Here is a 21,143-nt window from a genome sequence, read left to right on the forward strand (position 1 = left end):
TACTTTGAACACACTAACCAAAAGGCATTGCATGTGCAAATATCCGAGCAATTATGCTACTAGTTATGAGTCTTTACTCATATTATTTGGTCTACTAAACCCGCCACCATGGCCTACTTCCACTTTTATTGGTAGCCACTTTGTCAGAGCTCAAGGGTCTTCCTTTTCTTTTCTTTTTTCATTTTCTCCCCTTTTAAAAAATGTCTTTTTCTTTAAGCCATTAAATTGATTGAATTCAACTTCAAATTTTCCTTTTTCCCTTTCGCTTTTCTTTTCCAGTGTACCAGATCACATTTTTTTTCCACCAATCAATAAGAGAAATTATCAAGTAATATAGAACCATAAGAATAGCTATGTTGCCCATCTGAGAAGCAAAACTACAAAATTTGGCCATCTCTGGTAATAGACTCATTAAGCACACAAGTGCAGTCACTGACTCACTGCAGTGTCTATAAGCAGATACAACAGAAAATGGCTGAGTTAAGGGTTGTTCGTTGTAAAAAATATTTTTTAATTATTAATTACCACATTGTTTTACTTTGTTTTTTTAATTATTAAAAAAAAATAGTGGAAATAATTATAGTTTTCATTATTTCCTATACAAATTATTAAAAAATAAAGAAAAAATGTAATTTTTTTAATTAAAAATCTAAAAATAGAGTAACCCTTATATTTTAAGTTTCTCAAAATATCATAATTTTTATTCAGAATTTTGTTTTAAAATATTTTCCTCTCCTTCAGTGCTTTATATAAAAAACTAATAATTAATTGATTAAGATCAATAAAGTAGGTTGATCCGTTAATTTAATTAATACTACATATGATGATATTTTATTCATCAATGAATGCGTTTGAAAGGTTAACAGGTCAGTCAATAAATGTATCCATGGAAAAATGAATGAACGTCTTTCAAATGATTTATGTTACTTAAGAAAAATAGATAATTATATTAAATTTAGCAATGATTTATATTATCATTTTAATATTATTATTTTCTTATTGATTTATTTACTTAATTATTTTTTATTAATGTTTAGAAAGAGAATAAATAAATAAAGATACATAGAGAAAAATAATTAATGTATCTAAAATTAAAAAAGAACCTTATAAAAAAATAATAGATTAACAAATTTATGAAAAAGTTCTTATAATTCAAGACGGAGGAAGTAACAAAAAATTAGCAAATAATACTACATCTTAAAGTGGATTAGTGTTTCTTATAAGTAGGATTAAAACAATAATTTTTTAAAATGAACCAGGACAAATATTATTTAGCTAGTCTTAAAAAAATATCATTATTTTTTTACTGAAAAAATAATAACATCATTCTTAGATTCTCACAGCCCACCCATCTTCGCGGGTTTTGTTTATTTTATCCGTTAAGGACCTAAAATCTACGTGAACAAATTGTAAACATCAATCATTTCAATTTTAAGGACGGAGGGAGTAATTTTTTTAACCAAATCACTGGTTATCTAAAGAATAATAATGCAAGAATGTGTCCTTATATTTCACCATTAAACATTTTAGTCTATAAAATTTTAAAATTAAATGTTTTTAGTCCCTCAAAACAAACATTATTAACCTCATTTCCTCAGTGGTATCTATCCCGAGAAACTAAAAATATTTCTTTTTAAGTTTAGGAATCAAAATGTTTGATAACAAAGTACAAAAGATTATAACTAAAATATTTACAGAGTATAGAAAATAAAAATATTTTTACCTACATATTATTTATTATACTACACAAGCCATGATAAAACAAGAATAGTAATCACGATACTTTAAGTATCTAAAAACAAATAAAAATCTTGTTAACGAGTGTTCTTCGAATGTTAATTAAGAAATTAAAAAAAATATTTACTATAAAAATAATAAGAAAACGTAAAAAAAAGTGATGAAAAATAAAATTTTATGTATTTCAATAAAAAAAATCTCCTTTTAAAAATGTTTGTCAAAAAATAATCACGATGTGGCTAGTTTTTCAGCTGCTCATCATGGAGTGATTTTCTAATATACCTAGGAAAAGGAGAAGTGGAGAACTACCACTAGGGATGAAAAAACCGCTTGATCTGTTACTGACTCAAATGGATTTTGAGGACAAGTGGTGTGGTGTTCCAAAAACAAAAAAAAAAAGTGGCATTTTCAAGAATTTAGGTGAAACCTATACGAGTAATTCTCTTGTTCTTTCTTCAAGAGCATCTTAAATTGAAATTTCATGGAACAAAAAAAAATTAAAATAAATTGATCATTAATATATATATATATATATATATATATATATATATATATAAAGATACTAGTACTATGTTAATTTTAGCTTCATTTAGTAATCATACTATCAACATTTTTTTTTTGAAAATGTGCCCCTCAATTTTGGTTTTAATTTATGGTTCCCAATCCTATCAACTCCACTTATTAAGGGAAAATAGAGGGAAATAATGGTCAAGAAATTCCCTGCATAAGAATTGGATATCATCTCTTACTCAATGAATATGTGTCCTCTGATCAAAATATAAGGTAGGATAAAAGTAAGTGTTGAAAGTTTAAGAGAATGAATTAATTATTTAGGATATGTTTACAACTCTTCAAAACGTGCTTTGAATTTGGTTAAGATCTACTGGACTACTGCATTATAAAAATTAAAAAAATCAGAGGCTAGTACATCTTAAGCGAGAAAGAAACGGTTAGGTATCTAGAGATGAGTTTTCTGCAGAATTTTTTTATGATATTTTTCTTGTTAGAAAACATTTAAGTATGTAAAACTGGACTTAAAAAAAAAAGTATGTAAAACTGTAAAAGTATATATGTTAGTTGAATAGTCACTTGTGTGCCTGACTTTGTTAGGAAAAAATCAATTTAATGAGAATCAAAATGTGATTGCGTTTCCTCAAAAAAAGAATAAAAAAAGTCATTGAGTTCTCTTTTAAAAAATAGTTTTTAAAGATACTATTCTATATGTTTTCTTTCCTTTTGATTGTTTAAGTATACTATTTTACTTTTATTATTTTCTTGTAAATAATATTATATATATGTATGTATTTAAGTTATGTTTAAGTAATTTTTTTAAGGTTTTTTATTGATCAAAATTTCATTTTCAATTGTGAATATAGAATATAATTGAATTTATTGTAGTAATAATTAAATAGATAATAAAAATAATAATTAACTAATTATTAATATGAGGTATACTATAGTTGAAATATTACTAATATTTTTTAATTAATTACAGTAACAAATAATTTAAGAGAAGACATATTTTAAAAGGGACATAAAATTATAAGAAATATAATGCTTATTTAAACTAATTATGTTTAAAATACATAATATTATAAGTCACATTAAAATATTCATTCCAAATTTCCAACTAACCGACGTATGCACAAGCCTATGCATGCATTGGAAACATTTACCCGATAAATAATGATACAATGATCACCATAGCAACGACGCAACAAACCGGACACAATACGCTATAAATCGATGAAAACTTTCATATTTTTGTTTTACCCAAAGTCATATGTTTTTAATTAATGGATCTTTTTTATTAATGGAGTAGTAAAAATATCATAAAAAATTTGTATTAATTTCTCTTCATTGAATACTCATGTATCAATATTTCTTTTGTTACAAAATAATATTCATCCTAAATTATTTTACAAGGAATAAATAAATAAAAATAATAATTTTATAAAATTAATCTTATATTATAATTTATTTATTTATAAATTTTATTGTTGATCATTAATTAATATTAATAAGAGATATAAATAGAAAAATATAATTAATATTACATTAAAAAATCAAAATGATGATTATTTTGGAATAAATTATTTTTTATACGACAATTATAATAGGATGAAGAGAATATATTCAAAAAAAAATTCCTTATTTAATTTTTATGAGAAAAGAGACGGACACGAAAAATTTATATAATGTGGTAATCAAAAAATTCAAATTGAAAGTATCCATTCCCTTTTTGTTTTAACTTCCTAATATTAATTCTTTGATACAATTAAGGGCTACCAAGCTCATTACTTTTTCTGGAGCTCAAATTTTTATTTTATTTTTCCTAATTTCGTTATCATACTTGTATCATTCATTCCAAAAAGAAGTACGCCATATTGAAGGTGAGTCATTGCCAAGTCAATTTTGAAATCTCACTCACGATATGCATGTCCCACTATACTCATTCTAACGAAATAACAATTTTATAACAATCTCTATAGTTCCTACTCGTCCTTCTACTTTTTGTGACGCATACATTCTAAAATTAGACGTTGTATAATATTATAAAGTAGTTTTACTTTCTTGTTTAATTAACAATTATCATTAATAACTTTTAGTATGATTATCGTAAAAGTTAATAAATTTATGGTATATATTAACTTGTGATGGGTTAATATAAATATAAAATTATTTTATATTATCACCTATTTAAATTCAAAAGAATTATGTGTTTAGGCTCGTATTTAAGATTAAATTATACCCTAGATGATGCTTCATTTATATTGGTCATCAGACAAATGTTTGTCTTCTCATTTTAGTATAAATTGTTATTATTGTTTTCAAAAATCTACCCGGGTTACCATCAATCATTTATTTTTCTTTTTAGAGAACCATATCTTATTTAGCTTTGGATTTTTAAGTTTTCACGTGTTCAGGATTCTAACACTCAAAGTAGATGATTTCATATTTATTGTCTTGAGTATTTCTTCTTGTACTTATCCTTCTTATTAATGTAGTAATAATACAGTTATACCCTCCCTTTCTGTTTAACATCACAAACTATCTTGTGGATTTTTCGAATCTGTAAAGAATTCTCTTAAATTCTTAGAGCTTTCACGTGTCTTGCAAAGCTTCCACAAAATTATTTGAGTCTTGTGTCAACTTAGTGAGAAAGTGTGTTTAGAGTTTAAAGATTTATGGATATTCTTTAACGGGAAATCACTTTAAGACTTCAATAAAGAGAATTCATGACTACTTTTTTGTCCATTACTCATGCCATTTTTATTTATTTATCTCATGTCTGTAACAACTGTAGCACCGTTATAAACTTATCTTAATTGAACTTTAGATGCATGCTTCTGTTCAAAAAAATATATTATTAAAATACTCTTTACATCCTCAAGGATACGCAAGTAGGGCTAACAATCAACTAAACCAACTTGAGCATTAGTTTGAGACTTAATTTGACAATTAATTCATTAAGTTCAATTTATAAATCAAATAAGTTAAATTTAAATTAAAAAATAAATTTGTTAAATAGATGAGTTAAACTTGAATTACATATATAATATGATTATAATAATATTATTTAATATATATTAAATAAATATCTTATATCATATAATTAAGTTTCTATTTTTTTATGAAATAAATTAAAATAAGTAACACTAGAATTGATAAAATTGGTTTGAGCTTAATGGACTAAGCGAGCTATACTATGAAGTTTGAGACCCAAAAAAAAAAAAACGAGTCAATTTAGTGCAACTCATAAAGTGGATGCCCAAAAACTATTAGGCCTATTCGGCGTTATGTTAATATATATATATATATAAAAAAGGTAAGATAGAAATAAGTTTTAAAATCATGAAAAATTCGCTTATACTATTTCTTCAGTCAATTTAGTTAAACTTAAAATAAATATTTTTTAAGAAACACTTATTTAATAAAGGGTAAATAATCACTTTTGTCTCTAAATGTGTAATTTGTTGATAATTGAGTTCCTGAAATATGAAAATATAAAATTTAGTCTCCAAAAGTAAAAAAAGTGTAACAAATATATCAAATCGTTAACTTTCATCTGTCACCATTAATAAAATAACTTACATGGCATAGAGACACAGATTTGTTATTGAAATGATTGTCAACGTGATTATCTCTAATTGTCAGCATAGAAACATATTTGTCATATAATTTTTTCTTACTTTTTTCGTATTCTCACTCCGTTGACAAATGCGTCCCTTAAAGATAAAAATATAAAATTTGGTCTCCGAAAGTGTAAAAAGTGCAACAAATATATTCAAACATTAATAATAGATTGTGACTAATTATTATAATTTTGAAAAAATAATAGTGATTGTGTCAAAATTTTGGGAGAGTTATATCACATGGTACGTGTCTGTTTTCGTTGTATAATTTTAAGTTTCATCAACGATTGAGACATGCATAAAATATTATTAATGGAAGTGAATTTTTATTGCTTTGGTGAATTCTTCTTATTTTTCTTTAAATACAAAAAAAATCAATCCTTTGATTGTTAACTCTTGAATAAATGTTATTAATTTTTTTACTATAAAACAATAAGAAAATCATTGTTTCTATTTAATCAAACACTATTTATTTAATTGTTTTTTATAAATTTTTTATAATAAAATATGAATGTTTATTAGTATATGCAATGACATCAAATTACAAATTATAATAAAAGTTTGTTGATTTTTAAATTATCTTTTTTAAATCATACACAATTATGTTTTATTGATTGATCATTTAAAAAATCATAACCTTAAAAAAAATCATTCCAAAGAAAGTGAGTATTTTTTATAAATTAAAAGTGTCATTACAATTATAATTTTTCCTAAAAATTATTCATGCATCTAATTTAATTATAATGTTTCACAATATTTTTTTTTACTTGAACTTTTCTTCAAACATTGGGAGTATAAATTTTTTTTTTACGAGTTTATGAAACGAGTATTATTTTTTCTTTTAAACTCAATATAATTTAGAGTTTGTTAAAAAAAATTGTTGCAATCATTATAATTTTTTTCAAATTATAATAATTAATCACAATCTACTATCAACGTTTGAATATATTTTTCGCAATTTTTATACTTTCGAGGACTTGTATTTATGATCTTTCAGAGACACATTTGTCAATGAAATTATTATATGACAAATATGCCCCTATGCTGAAAATTAGAGATTATTTGGAGACTAAATTTTATATTTTTATATTTTAGGATAAAAATAACTATTTATCCTTTAATAAATAGATAGAATTTAAAATTATTTTTAAGCATAAATAATTTAAACAAACACTATTTATTTTATTAAAATAAATATTATTTTTAACAAGTAAGTTTTAAACAAACTTTTTTCTTATTTATTTTCACTTATCTCTGTGTTGGTGTTTTCATTTATTTATTTTTTCCCAAACAACTTTACTTATTACTTTATTTTTATTTTTATTTTTTTCATTTACTATACATTTAGAGTACGGAAGAAAGGCAGTTGCTGATCATAAATGCATATTTTTTAATGTAAAAAAAGAAATGAGTAAATGCATATTTTATCCCAATTTGTTGATGCAGTACGCAGACAGACCTCCTCCTCCCAAGAAAGTCACAGACAAACAACATGCAAGTGAAAAAGAGAAAGTAAAATATGCGTCTTTTTTTCTCCTTAAAAGGTCAAAAATTACAATGTTAAAAGAAAGGAGAGAAACTGGATTTTTTGAAACTAAAAAGAGGTGCTAATAAAAAAGAACTGTAATTACTTTTACTTATATTTTTCATATACATAATATAAATAAAAAAAGGTACTAGGCATTACAAAACTCTACAGCTTATCTGTAGATTTGATTTAACTTTTTGATATATTGCGGGAAAAGTACAGAAGAAGAAGAATGAGGGCATCTATGATATCTCAGGATATGGCAATGCCCCCAAACTTCCGCTATTACCCCTGACATTGGTCCATTTTTACATGACAGAGCAGGCATTGGGGTTCTCATCACTGAAGATCTGAGGAGGGTACGCTGGTCCAGAGTATGCATAGAACTCCATGCCACCATACCTTGGTGGTGGGTTGTAATAATACTCACTCTTTTTCACCTCCAACACTGTGGATGCCTCTTCTGCTTTGGCTTCACCCTCTCCTCCTTCTTTTTTCTCCTTGTTTTCTTCTCCCTCGCCACTCCCTTTCTCCATTTTCTTCTCAACTTCTTCCTCTGCTTTCTTCTCTTCTTCTTTCTTCTCTGCCTCTTGCTTCACTATCACTGCATGCTTCCCTGTCCTCTTGTACACGTGCTCCACCAGCTTCGCTGTCTCGAACACCCCCTTCACGCTTACCTCCGACTTCTTCAGATCCGCTTCCGCTGATTCAACCCCTGCCATCATTTTCATTTTCAACAATTTTAATATTAATATTCCACTACACATTTAAATGCAATTGAAGTCACAAAATGTGTGACTTTATTATTTTACTATTGAGTTGAATAACTAGAAAACTGATTATGGTAGGTAACAACTGTAACTTTATTCCGAAACTGAATCACAGAATAAAATCCACAAATTCTTCCCGGGATGGGACCTTGAATGCCACGAGACAAAGAAACTTTATTACACACACAAACCTTTCATTTTCTCGATGCGTCTCTTGATTTCCTGGGCGCAAGCTTCGCAATGCATGTGAACTTTCAGAACAACTGTGATAACCCGAGGCTGCATATATAGTAAAATAAATATGAATAAAAATGAAGATTTAAAACGAAAGGAAATTAAATTAAATGAACCTCTTCTTTCTTCTCCTCTGGTTTGGGCTTCTCTTGTTCCTCTTGGGGTTTTTTCTCCTCTTCCGTGGGTGGTTTTGGGATCGGAGAGAGAAGTTCAACCTTTCTATGGCTTTTCTTCTGTAGTCTCTCTAGAACCTTCAGCGGATCCGCTTTTTCTCCTTTCACAACCACCTTGTGAGACTTGCAATCTGTGAGTATATCTTCGACCCCTGAAATTCCAACAATGTCCAGAATCAGACAACATAGGAAAACAAAAAGTTTCCATAAAAGGAAAACATCCGATGAAGTTAAAAAAAAAAAAAAAAACACTGGTTCTGACCTGGGAATCCTTTGAGGGAGCGACGAACCTTGCGAGCACACCCTTCACAATGCATGAACACTTTAAGCACGATTTCTGACGGCGCAACTTTCTCCTTAGATTCTTTGTCATCTTTTGATTCCTCAGTTTTTCTCTCCTCTTTCTTCTCTTCTTCCTTCTTTGGTTCCTCTGCTTTTTTGTTCTCCTCTTTGCTTTCTTCTAATTTTTTCTCTTCCTATTCAGAACAAAAAAAATAAAAAAATTAAAACCCAGAATGATGGTAATTGAAGAAGAAAAGAAGAGGAAAAGAGAGTGATTAGGGAGACCTCGCCCATTGAACCTTCAAGTGACTCTTTTTTCTTCTGAAATTTGGTTCTTTTTATTTGTGCTAGCGTGGATTCTTTCTTTCTTATATGTATGTATTTATTGGAAGAGCTTGTGTTTGTGCTTCAATTGGTTGGTTGATGTGAAGAAGCCGTTCATTTTATCCTCATCATATTACGTGGCATCTTTTAAGAGGCACATGCGACGCTGGGTTCGTGCTTCCAACACATGGTACTTGGTGCTTACACTCTCATTGCAGTAGCATTACTTGGGCAGTTTTGGAAATCTCTAGAACCCCTTCTATCATGTGGTCCTCCCTACCGCACTCTCCTGCTCCTTCGCTATATTTGAATTCAACGGAATTTTTTTGTCAAATATTATTAATTACTAGTATTAAAGAAATTTACAATAATCTGGGTTGGTTACAGATTAGAAATTAACTTAGCACCGGTTACATCTTTTGACTAGAATATATTCAAGGTTGCTTCATTAATTTAATTAGCCGTTGTTCACGTTACTTTCAGTTTATCAGGAAGGGTGCGGGGTATTAACGCCCATGAATTTTCTCATATCACTGGTAATTTTGACTCGCTGAGCTGGACATAGATATATACTATTAGATTCATGGAGGAGTCCTGTACCAAAACAAAATCATCTGTACCAATAAAAAAGATTCTTGGAGGGGTCACCCAAGTAAATAAGTGATGATTGAGAATATTTATAAGGATAGTGTAACAAAGTAAAATAATTTTTAAGCACATGATTTGGATTAGTTTAAATTTTTATTAAGATTATTTATATTATAAATTTTAAAAACTACCAAAAGTTGGGGCCTAGAACTCTTGCTTTAGTGACTCAAACTGTGTCGGCCCTCTAGTGCTATAAACTTGATGAAAATAAGGTAATAAGTGGTGGGACATTCGGGCAAGTACTTGGAAGTTGAACTTGATTGGAACATAAATTACAGAATGAGTAGTGTCACATTGTGAAAAGTTGTACATTTTGTTTTAGCTACGAAGTTTTCTACACCTGAGAGAAATTAGTTCTTGTTTAGAATCTCATATCATTCATTAATAGTTGAATACCTTTGTGTAAATTTGAATTCGTTATTAATAATTACTAGTTAATTACTTTGAACGTTTTTTTTATTCAGAGTAAAACAACCACCTTTTTTTTACGAGAAATAACCACCTTTAATTAAGTTTGAGTTTTTTTTTATACTTTTTCATGAGATTACATGTATTTTCCGTAATAGGCAAAATCTTTTTCAAGTCTATACTATAAACAGTATGAGTTTTTTTTATATATAGTTAGTGTGATATTTTGCTTAATTTCTGAACTGATCCACTTCATTAAAATTGCAATTTGTAGCATATAATCATAAATGATAATTTAAAATAATTAAACATGATATATAATTATAGTAGTCCTAACTGGTTCAAGTAAAATCATCTCAAATATATGTCGATCCAATAGATATAACTTTAATTGGTCACACACCTTGAATTTGTAAAAAACATAATTTAATTCTCACAAAATAATTACTTAAAAAGGATAAAAAGAATATAATACTACAACTAAATTGAAAGTTGCTGTCACAACTCAGTCTGACTTTTATTGTGGCTCTAAGTATCATATTTACCTTGCAGAATTGGGTTGGGTCCATAGCCTCAACAAGACATTACGTTTTTACTTTCAATTTGATGATAATATTTGACTATGCCAGCCAATCAGGCCCCTTCAGTTTCATCTTTATTGCTTCTAAGTGAATGCCAAGTTAGGAAAAGAGGGTAAATGCACCAAATTGATTTATTTATCACTTTAATTATCATGAGCTAAAAATTGCCAAATCAGTACATTGACTGAATAGAGGCGTTGCTACAAACAATATCCAATGGGGTGTACCAACAAAAGAGCCATAGAATTAAGGGGTATCATAAAATTTGAGGGTCCTACGGATGGAGACATGGCTTGTCAAAGCGTTACATACGTATTTGTGAGTAGGGAACACAAAGTTGCAGGGTTGAGGATTACCATGTGCTTCAGTACTCTTATCACCAACCCCATTCAAAACAGGAGTACTGGACTCACATGCAGCCTCATTAATTCAGCTAATAGCAAATCGAATACTATTAATGGTTTATTTGTACAGGTTTCATCACTTACATTAATATATTGGCATTGTACTTTTAAAAAGAATCCGATATGAAACAAAGTTTGTATCTCTTTCTCAATTGTTAATATTATAATATAAAACACAAATGAATCGGCCAAGTGTGACTGACAACATGTTCATTTCAAATTGCAAAAAAGATACTAATTAGTGTATAAATAAATTTCAAAAAGATCTTTTATTACTTTCGTAAAAAAGTTCCTCAAAAGGACGAACATATTTGATTTAGGTTAAATTAATTTTTAGTTCTTTTATTTATTTTTTAGATTTAATTTGTTTTTTATTCAATTTAATCTTTTAATTTTTTAAATCGATTTAATTTAGTTCATTAGTCTAAATGATAAGAAATTATGTTTTAGTTTAAAATTATCACCCATTTGATTTTAAACCGTCATAAAATATATATTAAAAAAAGAATCAATTTTAAATATTAGAGAATCAAATTCAATAAAAAAAAATAGAAAATTAAACCGAAACAGTTTTAATAATTAGAGAATCAATTTGAACAAAAAAAATTAAAAGATCAAATTGAACCTAAATAATAAATTAAAGGAATAAAAAATTAATTTAACCTTGATTTTAAAAGTAATATGTAAAGAAATCAATACAGAAAAACGTTAATATATTTGATTTCATTTTTGTAAGGTGAAAATTCTTATTTTGTTGTTAGTAATATTTATTTGGGTACCCTAGGGAAGAGGGTAGGTCTAAGAGTGCATTTTCTGCGAGGGCTGGGATAGGTTGGTGAATGTCTTAATTTTTCATCACTGCAATGATAAAAGTCGTGTTCTTGTAATGAAAGCGGGTAACTTGTTTTAGGTAATGTACCAAACTTGATTAAAGGCCTTCGGCATCATGATTATCAAATAGAAATGGAGATTGAATTTCACTTAAAAACAAAGTACCACCTAATTATTTTTATGTTGCGTTTTATTAATTGCCCCTGCATTAGAAGAACAGTATGATTTTAATGATCAAGTTGATCAGCTGGTGGCAATCTTGTTGTACATTGCAACTTGTTAACATACATTGATGTAAAATGAGAGAAACTTTAGAATAGTCACAGAGAAGACTTCCTTTAAAATTCTCCCTGTGAAGACTAATGAAGAAAATTCAGAGAATTTTGATCACTTCATTCATTTGGTTATTTCCCCACATACACACATTCACATATCAAACGGAAGAAATTCTTATCCAATTCCCAATAACAGATCGATAGAGCTTAGGCTGATGACGTGAATGCATGGTGGCTATGGTGGATAGGGATAAGATAAGGTGAATTACAAGATGGAATCAAGATTGTTGGCTCCGATTCATAAATCATTATGTAAACAACAAGATAATAGATGATAGGTAAATTAAGAATGTTTTTTGTGAATGCAAGTGTGACATGACTATTGATTTGACGTGCAAAATGTTATATTACTATTAAATACTAGTATATCATCAATCTGGAAATAGTTGGTTTGGTACACTGGCATTTAAGCCATCAATGATGAAATGCCATTAATCAATATCAAAAGCTTTTAGGACTACTTAATTTATTAATCGATGTAACCCTAAAATTTAGGAAGGGGGATATTTTCAAGAAACAATTGCTAGAGGATAAGATTTTCATTTGATGCATGTCACTTTTTAATAGTATGAATTTGTTCAATGGGGTGATAAGTAACAAGCATAAGCACAGGTTCCTTCGGCCAATGAAATGGATTTCCTTAGACCTGATGGGAATGTTTATATAGTTCTAAAAAAAGTTCTCAACAGAGAAATATTAAACATGAACTGAACATCAACCGTGGAAGCTTAGTATCCTAAAGTATAGCGTGTGTAAAAAAATGACCACATGAATAACTGTCTGGTGGTGTAACCAAGCGTTTATAGTGACATCATCGTGAAGAAGAATTCATTTAGTGTTGGATTGTTTACCACCAATAGAAAATTTGAGCTGAATTTAGGCAGTCTTAAAACAGGTTAGTTTTACCTACATGACAATTTTGCAACAATAAAATTAATTACTCGATATGACACCATTTTTTTTTTATTTTAACTCATGACATATCTAATTAACGCCAACGCACATATACATAAAAAACTAGAGTGCTCCCATTTGAAAACGATTCTCATGTGGCCTGTAAATTCCAGGATCCTAACGAGAACACTGGATCAAGGCGGCAATCTCTTTCCAACTACAAAGAAACCCACACTGATTTGGGCACATTCGTGAACCGGGAGGTTACCATCCTCATACTATCTCTATCGTTCCAAATCATCACCTCGTCAAAGTGTGGGCAAATCTAATAAAAAAAATTGACTACATGTTTTATTTGCCTACACAAAAGGATTTTGAATTTATTTTTAAAATTTTAAGCAAACGTATTTTAATTCTTATTTTATATTTTCTTTGAAAATGAAAACAGAAAAAACACCCACCAAACATCACCTTAATATCTAAACGCGTGAACCAAACTTTTTCATGTACATTTTAGCGACAATGCTTAAATTAAGTGCAACATATAGCTTTAGAAGCAAGGTTACGATCGCCGGAAACAACGGTGTCTCGTGATCAGTATCACCGGTTTTTTTCCAGCATGAATTTATTCAAATTGACAAATTCTAGAGCAAGACTTGCCAAGGCCGTGTGGAGAGACCAACTTACGTATTTGTAGGGAATTTGGGCCTTAGTATAGGGCCCATGGCCAACTGGTAACGCCTGTTACCAGAAATATTATCCTACTTTTATGATGCAGGGAATAATTGTTCAAAATAATTATGTATAGAGCAATGCCATGCATCCCAAAGTGGCTGTCATTGGAATGTGCAAATCAACTAGGATTGCAGTAGGTCGTTAGCCATTTTCGGCTGAGCCATCAAATCAATCTTTTGTTTAGTTGTAATGTTGTAAAGCTTCGAATAGACAATGGAGAGCATCTATGTTTCGCATCAATACAACACAAAGTATGCATTTTCCTCTCACATATGCACGTCCACTATTTGATTTAGAACTTAATGTATATAAGTTAAGATCAATTCTTACATATGAGTTTACTTTTAAATTTAAAGTTATACCAAAAAATAAAATAAAGATGGTATTAGAATTTAACCAATGATTATTCAATCATAATGTATTCATTTTCATACTTTTTCATACTTTTTAAATTAAATTTTAAGATTGAATTAGGTCGATTTCAACATTACAAGAATTATTAATTTTATGAGTGAAAAAATAAATTTAAGTCATATAATTACATTTTTTTATTGAAAAAAAATCATAAAATCATATATATATATATAGTGAAGATTTAACATTAAAAAAATATCTAGATTTAATATCATATGAAATTTTAAAAAGCTCATACATTGGGTATTTTAATTTTGACTGTTCATAATAAAATTTAATGTTCAATATTGTAACTATACGTGAAAATGTAAAAGGAAGTTGAATTATATTTTTTCTTAATGTTTTCTCAAAATACATAGGAACCACAAGAAAGAGATTGATACTTATCAAATACTGCACTATAATGTGATTGGGTCTTGTAGTGTAAATAATCTGGTGCCACGATATATCTATAATGGCCGTTATTAATTATTAATGAAACAAATATACTAAATACTTTATTTTCTTCATTATTGTGGATTCTAAAGCCAAATTCCGTGCCTTTGTTCTTCGTTGTGTACGCATCAACATTGATTTTTAATTTTCCCACCTCCGACAAATGTTTAATTATGTAAAATGTAAAAGAGTTTATTTTTAAAATAAGAAGATTTTTTTATTGAAGTTTTATTAATAGTAAAATAGGTATTGAGAGAATATAATTAGTTAAGTTTAATGGAACTAGTTGATATTGTAAGTCTAAGATAAAAAAAAGGTGCAGTGAAGTGGCGGCTGTGGACATTCCCTAGGGATTTTGATTGGGGATGGCTTCGAGCATCCAACAAGTGGAAGGGGACGAGTCAGTTGTGCTGCGCGTGACTCATTCCAATCTCAAAACCTTCGCCTCCGACATCCGCTTCTCGCTTCACCTCACCGTCGAAGCCGTCAAAGACAAGCTCTGGAAAAAATGCGGCACCTCTGTCAACTCAATGCACCTCCAACTCTACGACGACGCTCGCAACAAAATTGCCGATCTCTCTGATCATTCCAAACCCCTTGCCTTCTATTCCCCTCTTGATGGGTTTCGTTTGCATGTTGTGGATCTGGATCCATCTTCCGTCACATCTGGTGGTTGGCTCGAAGATACTTCGCTGGTCGAAAAATACACTATTTCTGAAGAAGCCTATAATAAGCGACCAGGCATGTTTTCTTCTTCGCATGCATTTCAAATTCCTCTTATCACGTCAATCCCATTTCAATCAAATTCAAGATTTATGTTATGTGTTGTTGAAATTCCCACTTACAGCTTATCAATGAAACTTACTTTTTGATCCTGCATGTTTTATTGAGAAAATATCAAATATTTTATGTTCCTAGTTACGGACTAATGGGTCTTGTAGCTTACTATGTATGTTTTTTACTATGCTGTGGCAGACACTTTCAGAAAATATAAGGAGAAATTTACATCCCAGAATACTGCAACTGCGGAGGCAAAGGTAAGCATTTGATTTATCCATCCTGCTTAGCCTGCTGTTTTAGTGTTGTTCTCTGATTGCATGTGATAATTGAGATGGGCCCATGTGCTGACTTCTGGGTAATTGATTGGATATTCATTGCACAGATACCAGATGACTGTATGGGAGATCTCTCTGCTGATATCAAGGTTTGTCTGTCATGATGCCTATGTTTCTTTGTTCTCTTTATGCAAATGGTTAAGATTGTTATATATTGTTTTCTTTTTCCAAAGTAGTTGTTGAAATTATAAGGTCTAGTTGGAAAAGGAGGCAAATTGAATAGAGACAGGGTAAACAAGTTGAGGTGTAATTAAAAATATGTGCAATATACTAATCTAATATTCTCCTTCTCATTTGTAATAATAATAAAGTCATGTGCTGATGTAGTAAAACTAGTACAAGCCTAGTGATAGCCATAGTGCCATGGCTGCTAACAGCAGACCAAGAAGGACTACCAGGAGGCCAACATACCTCTGCGATTACGCATAAGGGACAGATCAAGAAAAGGACTAGGATCCAAAATATTTCCTTAATCTCGTTAACAATTCTGTTACAACAAATTCACAAATTCTGTTATTTGTAGTTAGTGCATTCCCAGGTGGCCAAGGATAGCTTTTCTATGCTTGTAATCTCTATAAATATCGACTCTGAAATGAAGAAGACCAATTTTATCCAAATTATTTTCCTTATTCCTGCATTAGAGCTAAGGACTATCACCTAGCCCTATAAAACTACCAAACATAATAAAACTCCTAACGTAATAAGATAAATCTATCTAACATCTAATACTTACATTGTCAATGACCAATTATCATCAAAGCTTAAGCTATCAGGGAAGGTTCTAATTCAACAATGACCTTATCTAATCATGCAAGAGCCTCTTCTTGGTCATGAAGCAGAAACCCTTACTTCTCAAGCCTAGTATACCTTGTGTCAAAATTCAACTTAACTATGAAGAATGGGGAGTGGTGATAATAAAATTCCTGACGTACCCTTGCTCCATTCTGAGATCTCATTGTAATTCTTACTGCCGACAGCCCGACACAGTATTTCTTGTGCTGATGTCTCCACACCTTTCATTGGAGCTTCCATGAGTAATCTATGTTCTGCATCTTCCTCAGTTTGATGCCTCAGCTCTAGCAAACCTCTCCATTTCAGCCATGAAAAGCTCCCTGTAAGTGGGAGCTGTGATATGAGTTTGATAAAAATCAATCCATTAACCGAGAAGAAAAAGGAAAGAACAGAAACTAGAAGGAATTGTATTGTTCTTCAGTATACTCTCCAGTTGTTAGTGTGATTGGAAGATAGAAGGTGAGGTAGAAACTCAGGGTATTTGGGTGGTCCTGCACTCTCCCCCGAACCTGTCCAATTCTTACTGATTTTCCCTCCTGGTTTCTTCCTCCTGTATGAATACTGACAATTGTGCCAAGTATGCACTACACCACAATTCAGTTAGCTGGGGTACTATCCACCTATGTCAAGCCTATGTTTCCTAGTGTACACCTGTTTTAGAATTGGAACCCTATCACAATGGTTGCAGGCTTACTTTTACTGGAAGCAGTTTCCTGCAAATAACATTTTCTGTAAATAACAAGAACAAGACAAGTGCAGAAACACTGCCATATCTGTCTGCATATAGGAAATAACAACTTCCTCCTAACTGTCATATAAGTTAGACTAAAATGGAAGAAACCTTTTCAATTACAAGTCAATTTTAGAAGACTCCCTGGTTCAGAAACTCAACTCCTTCAACTTAACAAACTGTGCATTTTGATTCCCTACAAGGTTTAAGGGTTTTGTGCACATGCTTTGGGTGGTAGTATTAATTTTACAATTTGATAAATTTAGAGTTGAGTTGTTGAGTTTTAAGTCACTAGAGGGTTTTGTGTATTCATACTCTTTTGTTGCACATAAAAGGAACAGATGCTTATTAAGGCATTGCCATTGAAAAATTATGATTAAGTAAAACAAAAGAGCAGGTTTGATAGAATATCTTTAAAGATTTTTATACTGCATAGAAAGCTCCATTGCTGCAGAATTTCTTGTCCATATTGGGTTTTTTATTTTTCTCCTTTTTCCCTTAAAGAGTGGAAGAAAAAGAACTGGAAACTTTGGTTAGTTTGGTGCTCAACTGAAACTGGTTTTAGACTAAGGAGGAAAAGGGGTGGGGTTGAAGGACTAGAAAGAAAAAAGAAAGGTTTAGAGGAGGAACCACATGACCATGTTAAAATAGATGTGCTAACCAACAAACTAAAGAAGGCACATGCAGCCAAATAGAATATGAATTGAAATGCTTTTAACAGTAAGTTGGATATAATGTTTTGTAATGAGTTACAATTTGTATTGTATCAATTGCTAGTCTATAATTAATGAGTACTAATCCTGCTAGTGGTAGGCTATAGCCTCAGTTACTTAAATATTTGGATGAATTTTGGATGGTATTTATTTATTGGATACTTCACGGTGTTTTTCTTTGAATTTCTTAATTTTGATTCATACACCTTTGCAATTTTTGTATTGTTAAGAAGGTGATATATATTTTCTTGTTCACATTATTGTCTATCATACTTGTATTTTTATGCATTAAATCTTTTTGAATTGTTATCTTGTTATTTTATTGTCTCCAATTCCCAAAAATATTAAGGTAGGATCCAGATGTGAGGTTGAACCTGGGGCAAAAAGGGGTGTTGTAAAATTTGTTGGCCGGGCAGAATCACTGGGTCCTGGTTTCTGGGTTGGTGTCCAATATGACGAACCCTTGGGCAAACATGATGGCATGTAAGTAAAATTTCCATATCTATTTATGATATGCAAATCAATATACTTAACTCCTGACTAACCTATCATCTTAATTTCCCTTGGTTATAATGTGCTTTTGTGTTTAGAAACTTCAGATTATGCCCACACTTCTTTTAGAATTTCCCTTGGATATGTCACAGGGTCAAAGGAGTACGCTACTTCGAATGCCCTCCATCTCATGGTGGAATGGTTAGACCAGAGAAAGTGAAGGTTTGTTTAGAACCACATTCTAGTAATCCTTTAAACATTGGGATATTTTCTATTGTTCTTGGTGCTTCCTTTGTCTGATAAAAGAAAATTGATTAACACAAAGCACAAAACTACAAAAAGATGAGAGAGAATATGGAATCCTCCTTAAAACAAGTGCAGTGCTTAGTTTCTCTGATCTCTCATTCTCTCCTTATAAAATGTGTTTTGATTTTTTTACTACCAATTGGCTGATTTTGTTGGTTGTCAATGTGTTTTACCTCCAGTTGTGATTTTTTTTTCCCCTTTTTCTTGATATACATAGCTCCTATTTTCTTTCTCCATTAAAGGAAACTCGCACAGAGAGAAATATATGTCTGCATGTGTGTGTGTAAAAATAGGAAGGATCAAGTTATTCCAAAAGAGTTACTCTTTGTCCTCATCCTTTATTTTTTTCAATCTAACAAGTTACTGTAACTCAACTGGTTTTCGAAACATTGGTTACTTGGATACATCTTTTGAGAAATTAAGCTTTTGGAAAATTGAAGTTTCTCACCTATTGAATTGGATTCTGTTACATCTGGGTATAGGTTTAATGCTTGAATGAACTCAAAAGTTTTCTGCTGGTTTAAAATTTTGGTAGTCTTCTGTTTGTCATTTAGATTTGAGCAAAAATAAAATCTCAAGTTATCTGTACAATTTCCCTTCAGGTCGGTGACTACCCTGAACGAGACCCCTTTGAAGAAGATGAAATATGAGTCTTCGTGAGGAAGTTGCTTTCAACGTGGAGGGTTTCCCTTATGTAAATCAAACATCTGTTTGGAAAACTTACATTTGTTGACATTTCAAGGCAGTGGATTTGTCGAAGGGTTTGATTGTGGCTTTTGAATTGTTTGTGTTGTCTTTAGAAAAGAAAAGCTTGTGCAATGTGATAAACATAAATTGGAAGCTCATTACAATGGTAAAACGAGAACTAACTGGGTGGGATTCTACTTTGGAGAACATTAAGATTTGTTTTTAGTAGAGACACCAAAAGGAATTATATCATTTTCAAAGTGCATATAATTTGGTAAATGCCAATACACTAGCTTAGACTTGGTTACTCTGTGAATCCTTCTCTATTTATGGTCTATATTTTTTTGGTAACGCTATGGTCTATATTACTAGCATTATGAAGAGTTATTCTATTTTGAAAACAACTGAATAAATAAATAAAAAATGCATTTACATGCACCCTTAATATCAGGCTCACATAAATACCGTGCCGTCAATCCCAACCAACATTAATGGAGATAGTGGTCGAATTAGTGTTAAAAAGAATTATTTTAATATTATAATTAAGGATTAAATGTTTAGTTCTGTAAAATATGTAGTTACATGAAAATATATATAATATATAGTTTCTCGTTAGTCAGATAAATTGGATCTTGACCAGACCAATTGACTTGCTTGCCTCCCTCATGTTTCACCTTCTTGTAATGCATGCTTCCTCCATCACATTTTTTGCACTATATATAAATACAACACATGACTTGTGCTATATACCTCTTTTGTTATTTTTTAATCAATGGAGAAACATCAAGTGGTGTCCCCTATTTCATCTTCATCATCTGCTTCTCCATCTGATTTTAAACTTGGTGATCATAATTCTAATGCTCATATTAAAAACTCAAAGGCCAAGCCTGAAAGGTGGCAAAGAAATCAAGCAGCACAGATATGCATTTCAAACAAGGAGTCATGTTGATATACTGGATTAAGCATATATATATTTCAGAAAATTTACAAAGCCATTTCTTTGCCCTGAAACGATTTATTTTCGTAGAATTAAAGTAGAAATAATTTCAATTCTTTGCCTCAAAATATTTAAATAATATATCTATATAGGAAGTAGAAATCCTTGTTTTTTTTTAAGATCATTTATACATCCAAAATGTTGTTATGAGTGTCTAGTATTCTTATCTTTGTTAACTTTAGTTACTGCAGATGTTCTTATCGAGGTTGCAATGTGAAGAAACAAATCCAACGCCATTCTAAAGACGAAGAGATTGTGGTAACAACCTACGAAGGGATGCATATTCATCCTGTGCAGAAGTCAACTGAAAGCTTCGAGCATATATTGAGAAACGATCACATATACAGCCTAACTCTGTAATCTGTGTATCTCAAATGTTTGAATAGCATGACATGGATGGAACCTAATGTTACCTCAAAGATCTAGTTAATTATAGTGGATA

At 30.3% G+C, this 21,143-nt stretch overlaps 2 protein-coding genes across 2 annotated transcripts; one reads left to right on the forward strand and one right to left on the reverse strand.

Annotated features, from left to right (window-relative positions):
* Positions 1-7,392: 7,392 nt before the first annotated feature.
* Positions 7,393-9,214, reverse strand: LOC100808454 (uncharacterized). The gene is made up of 5 exons (NM_001252718.2): positions 9,146-9,214; positions 8,841-9,054; positions 8,522-8,730; positions 8,363-8,450; positions 7,393-8,116 (listed from the first exon to the last, which is right to left on the reverse strand). The coding sequence occupies exons 1-5, from the start codon at positions 9,152-9,154 to the stop codon at positions 7,710-7,712; spliced, it is 927 nt and encodes a 308-aa protein (NP_001239647.1). The 5' UTR covers positions 9,155-9,214; the 3' UTR covers positions 7,393-7,709.
* A 5,769-nt stretch (positions 9,215-14,983) lies between these two features.
* On the forward strand, positions 14,984-20,038 carry LOC100500664 (ubiquitin-like and CAP-Gly domains-containing protein). Its single transcript, NM_001250662.2, has 6 exons — positions 14,984-15,610; positions 15,845-15,906; positions 16,032-16,073; positions 18,569-18,702; positions 18,864-18,933; positions 19,620-20,038. Exons 1-6 carry the CDS (start codon positions 15,235-15,237, stop codon positions 19,665-19,667), a joined length of 732 nt encoding a protein of 243 aa, NP_001237591.2. The 5' UTR covers positions 14,984-15,234; the 3' UTR covers positions 19,668-20,038.
* Positions 20,039-21,143: the final 1,105 nt, after the last annotated feature.

This window comes from Glycine max, chromosome 5 (assembly GCF_000004515.6).
Source record: "Glycine max cultivar Williams 82 chromosome 5, Glycine_max_v4.0, whole genome shotgun sequence".
Classification (NCBI taxonomy): Eukaryota; Viridiplantae; Streptophyta; class Magnoliopsida; order Fabales; family Fabaceae; genus Glycine; species Glycine max.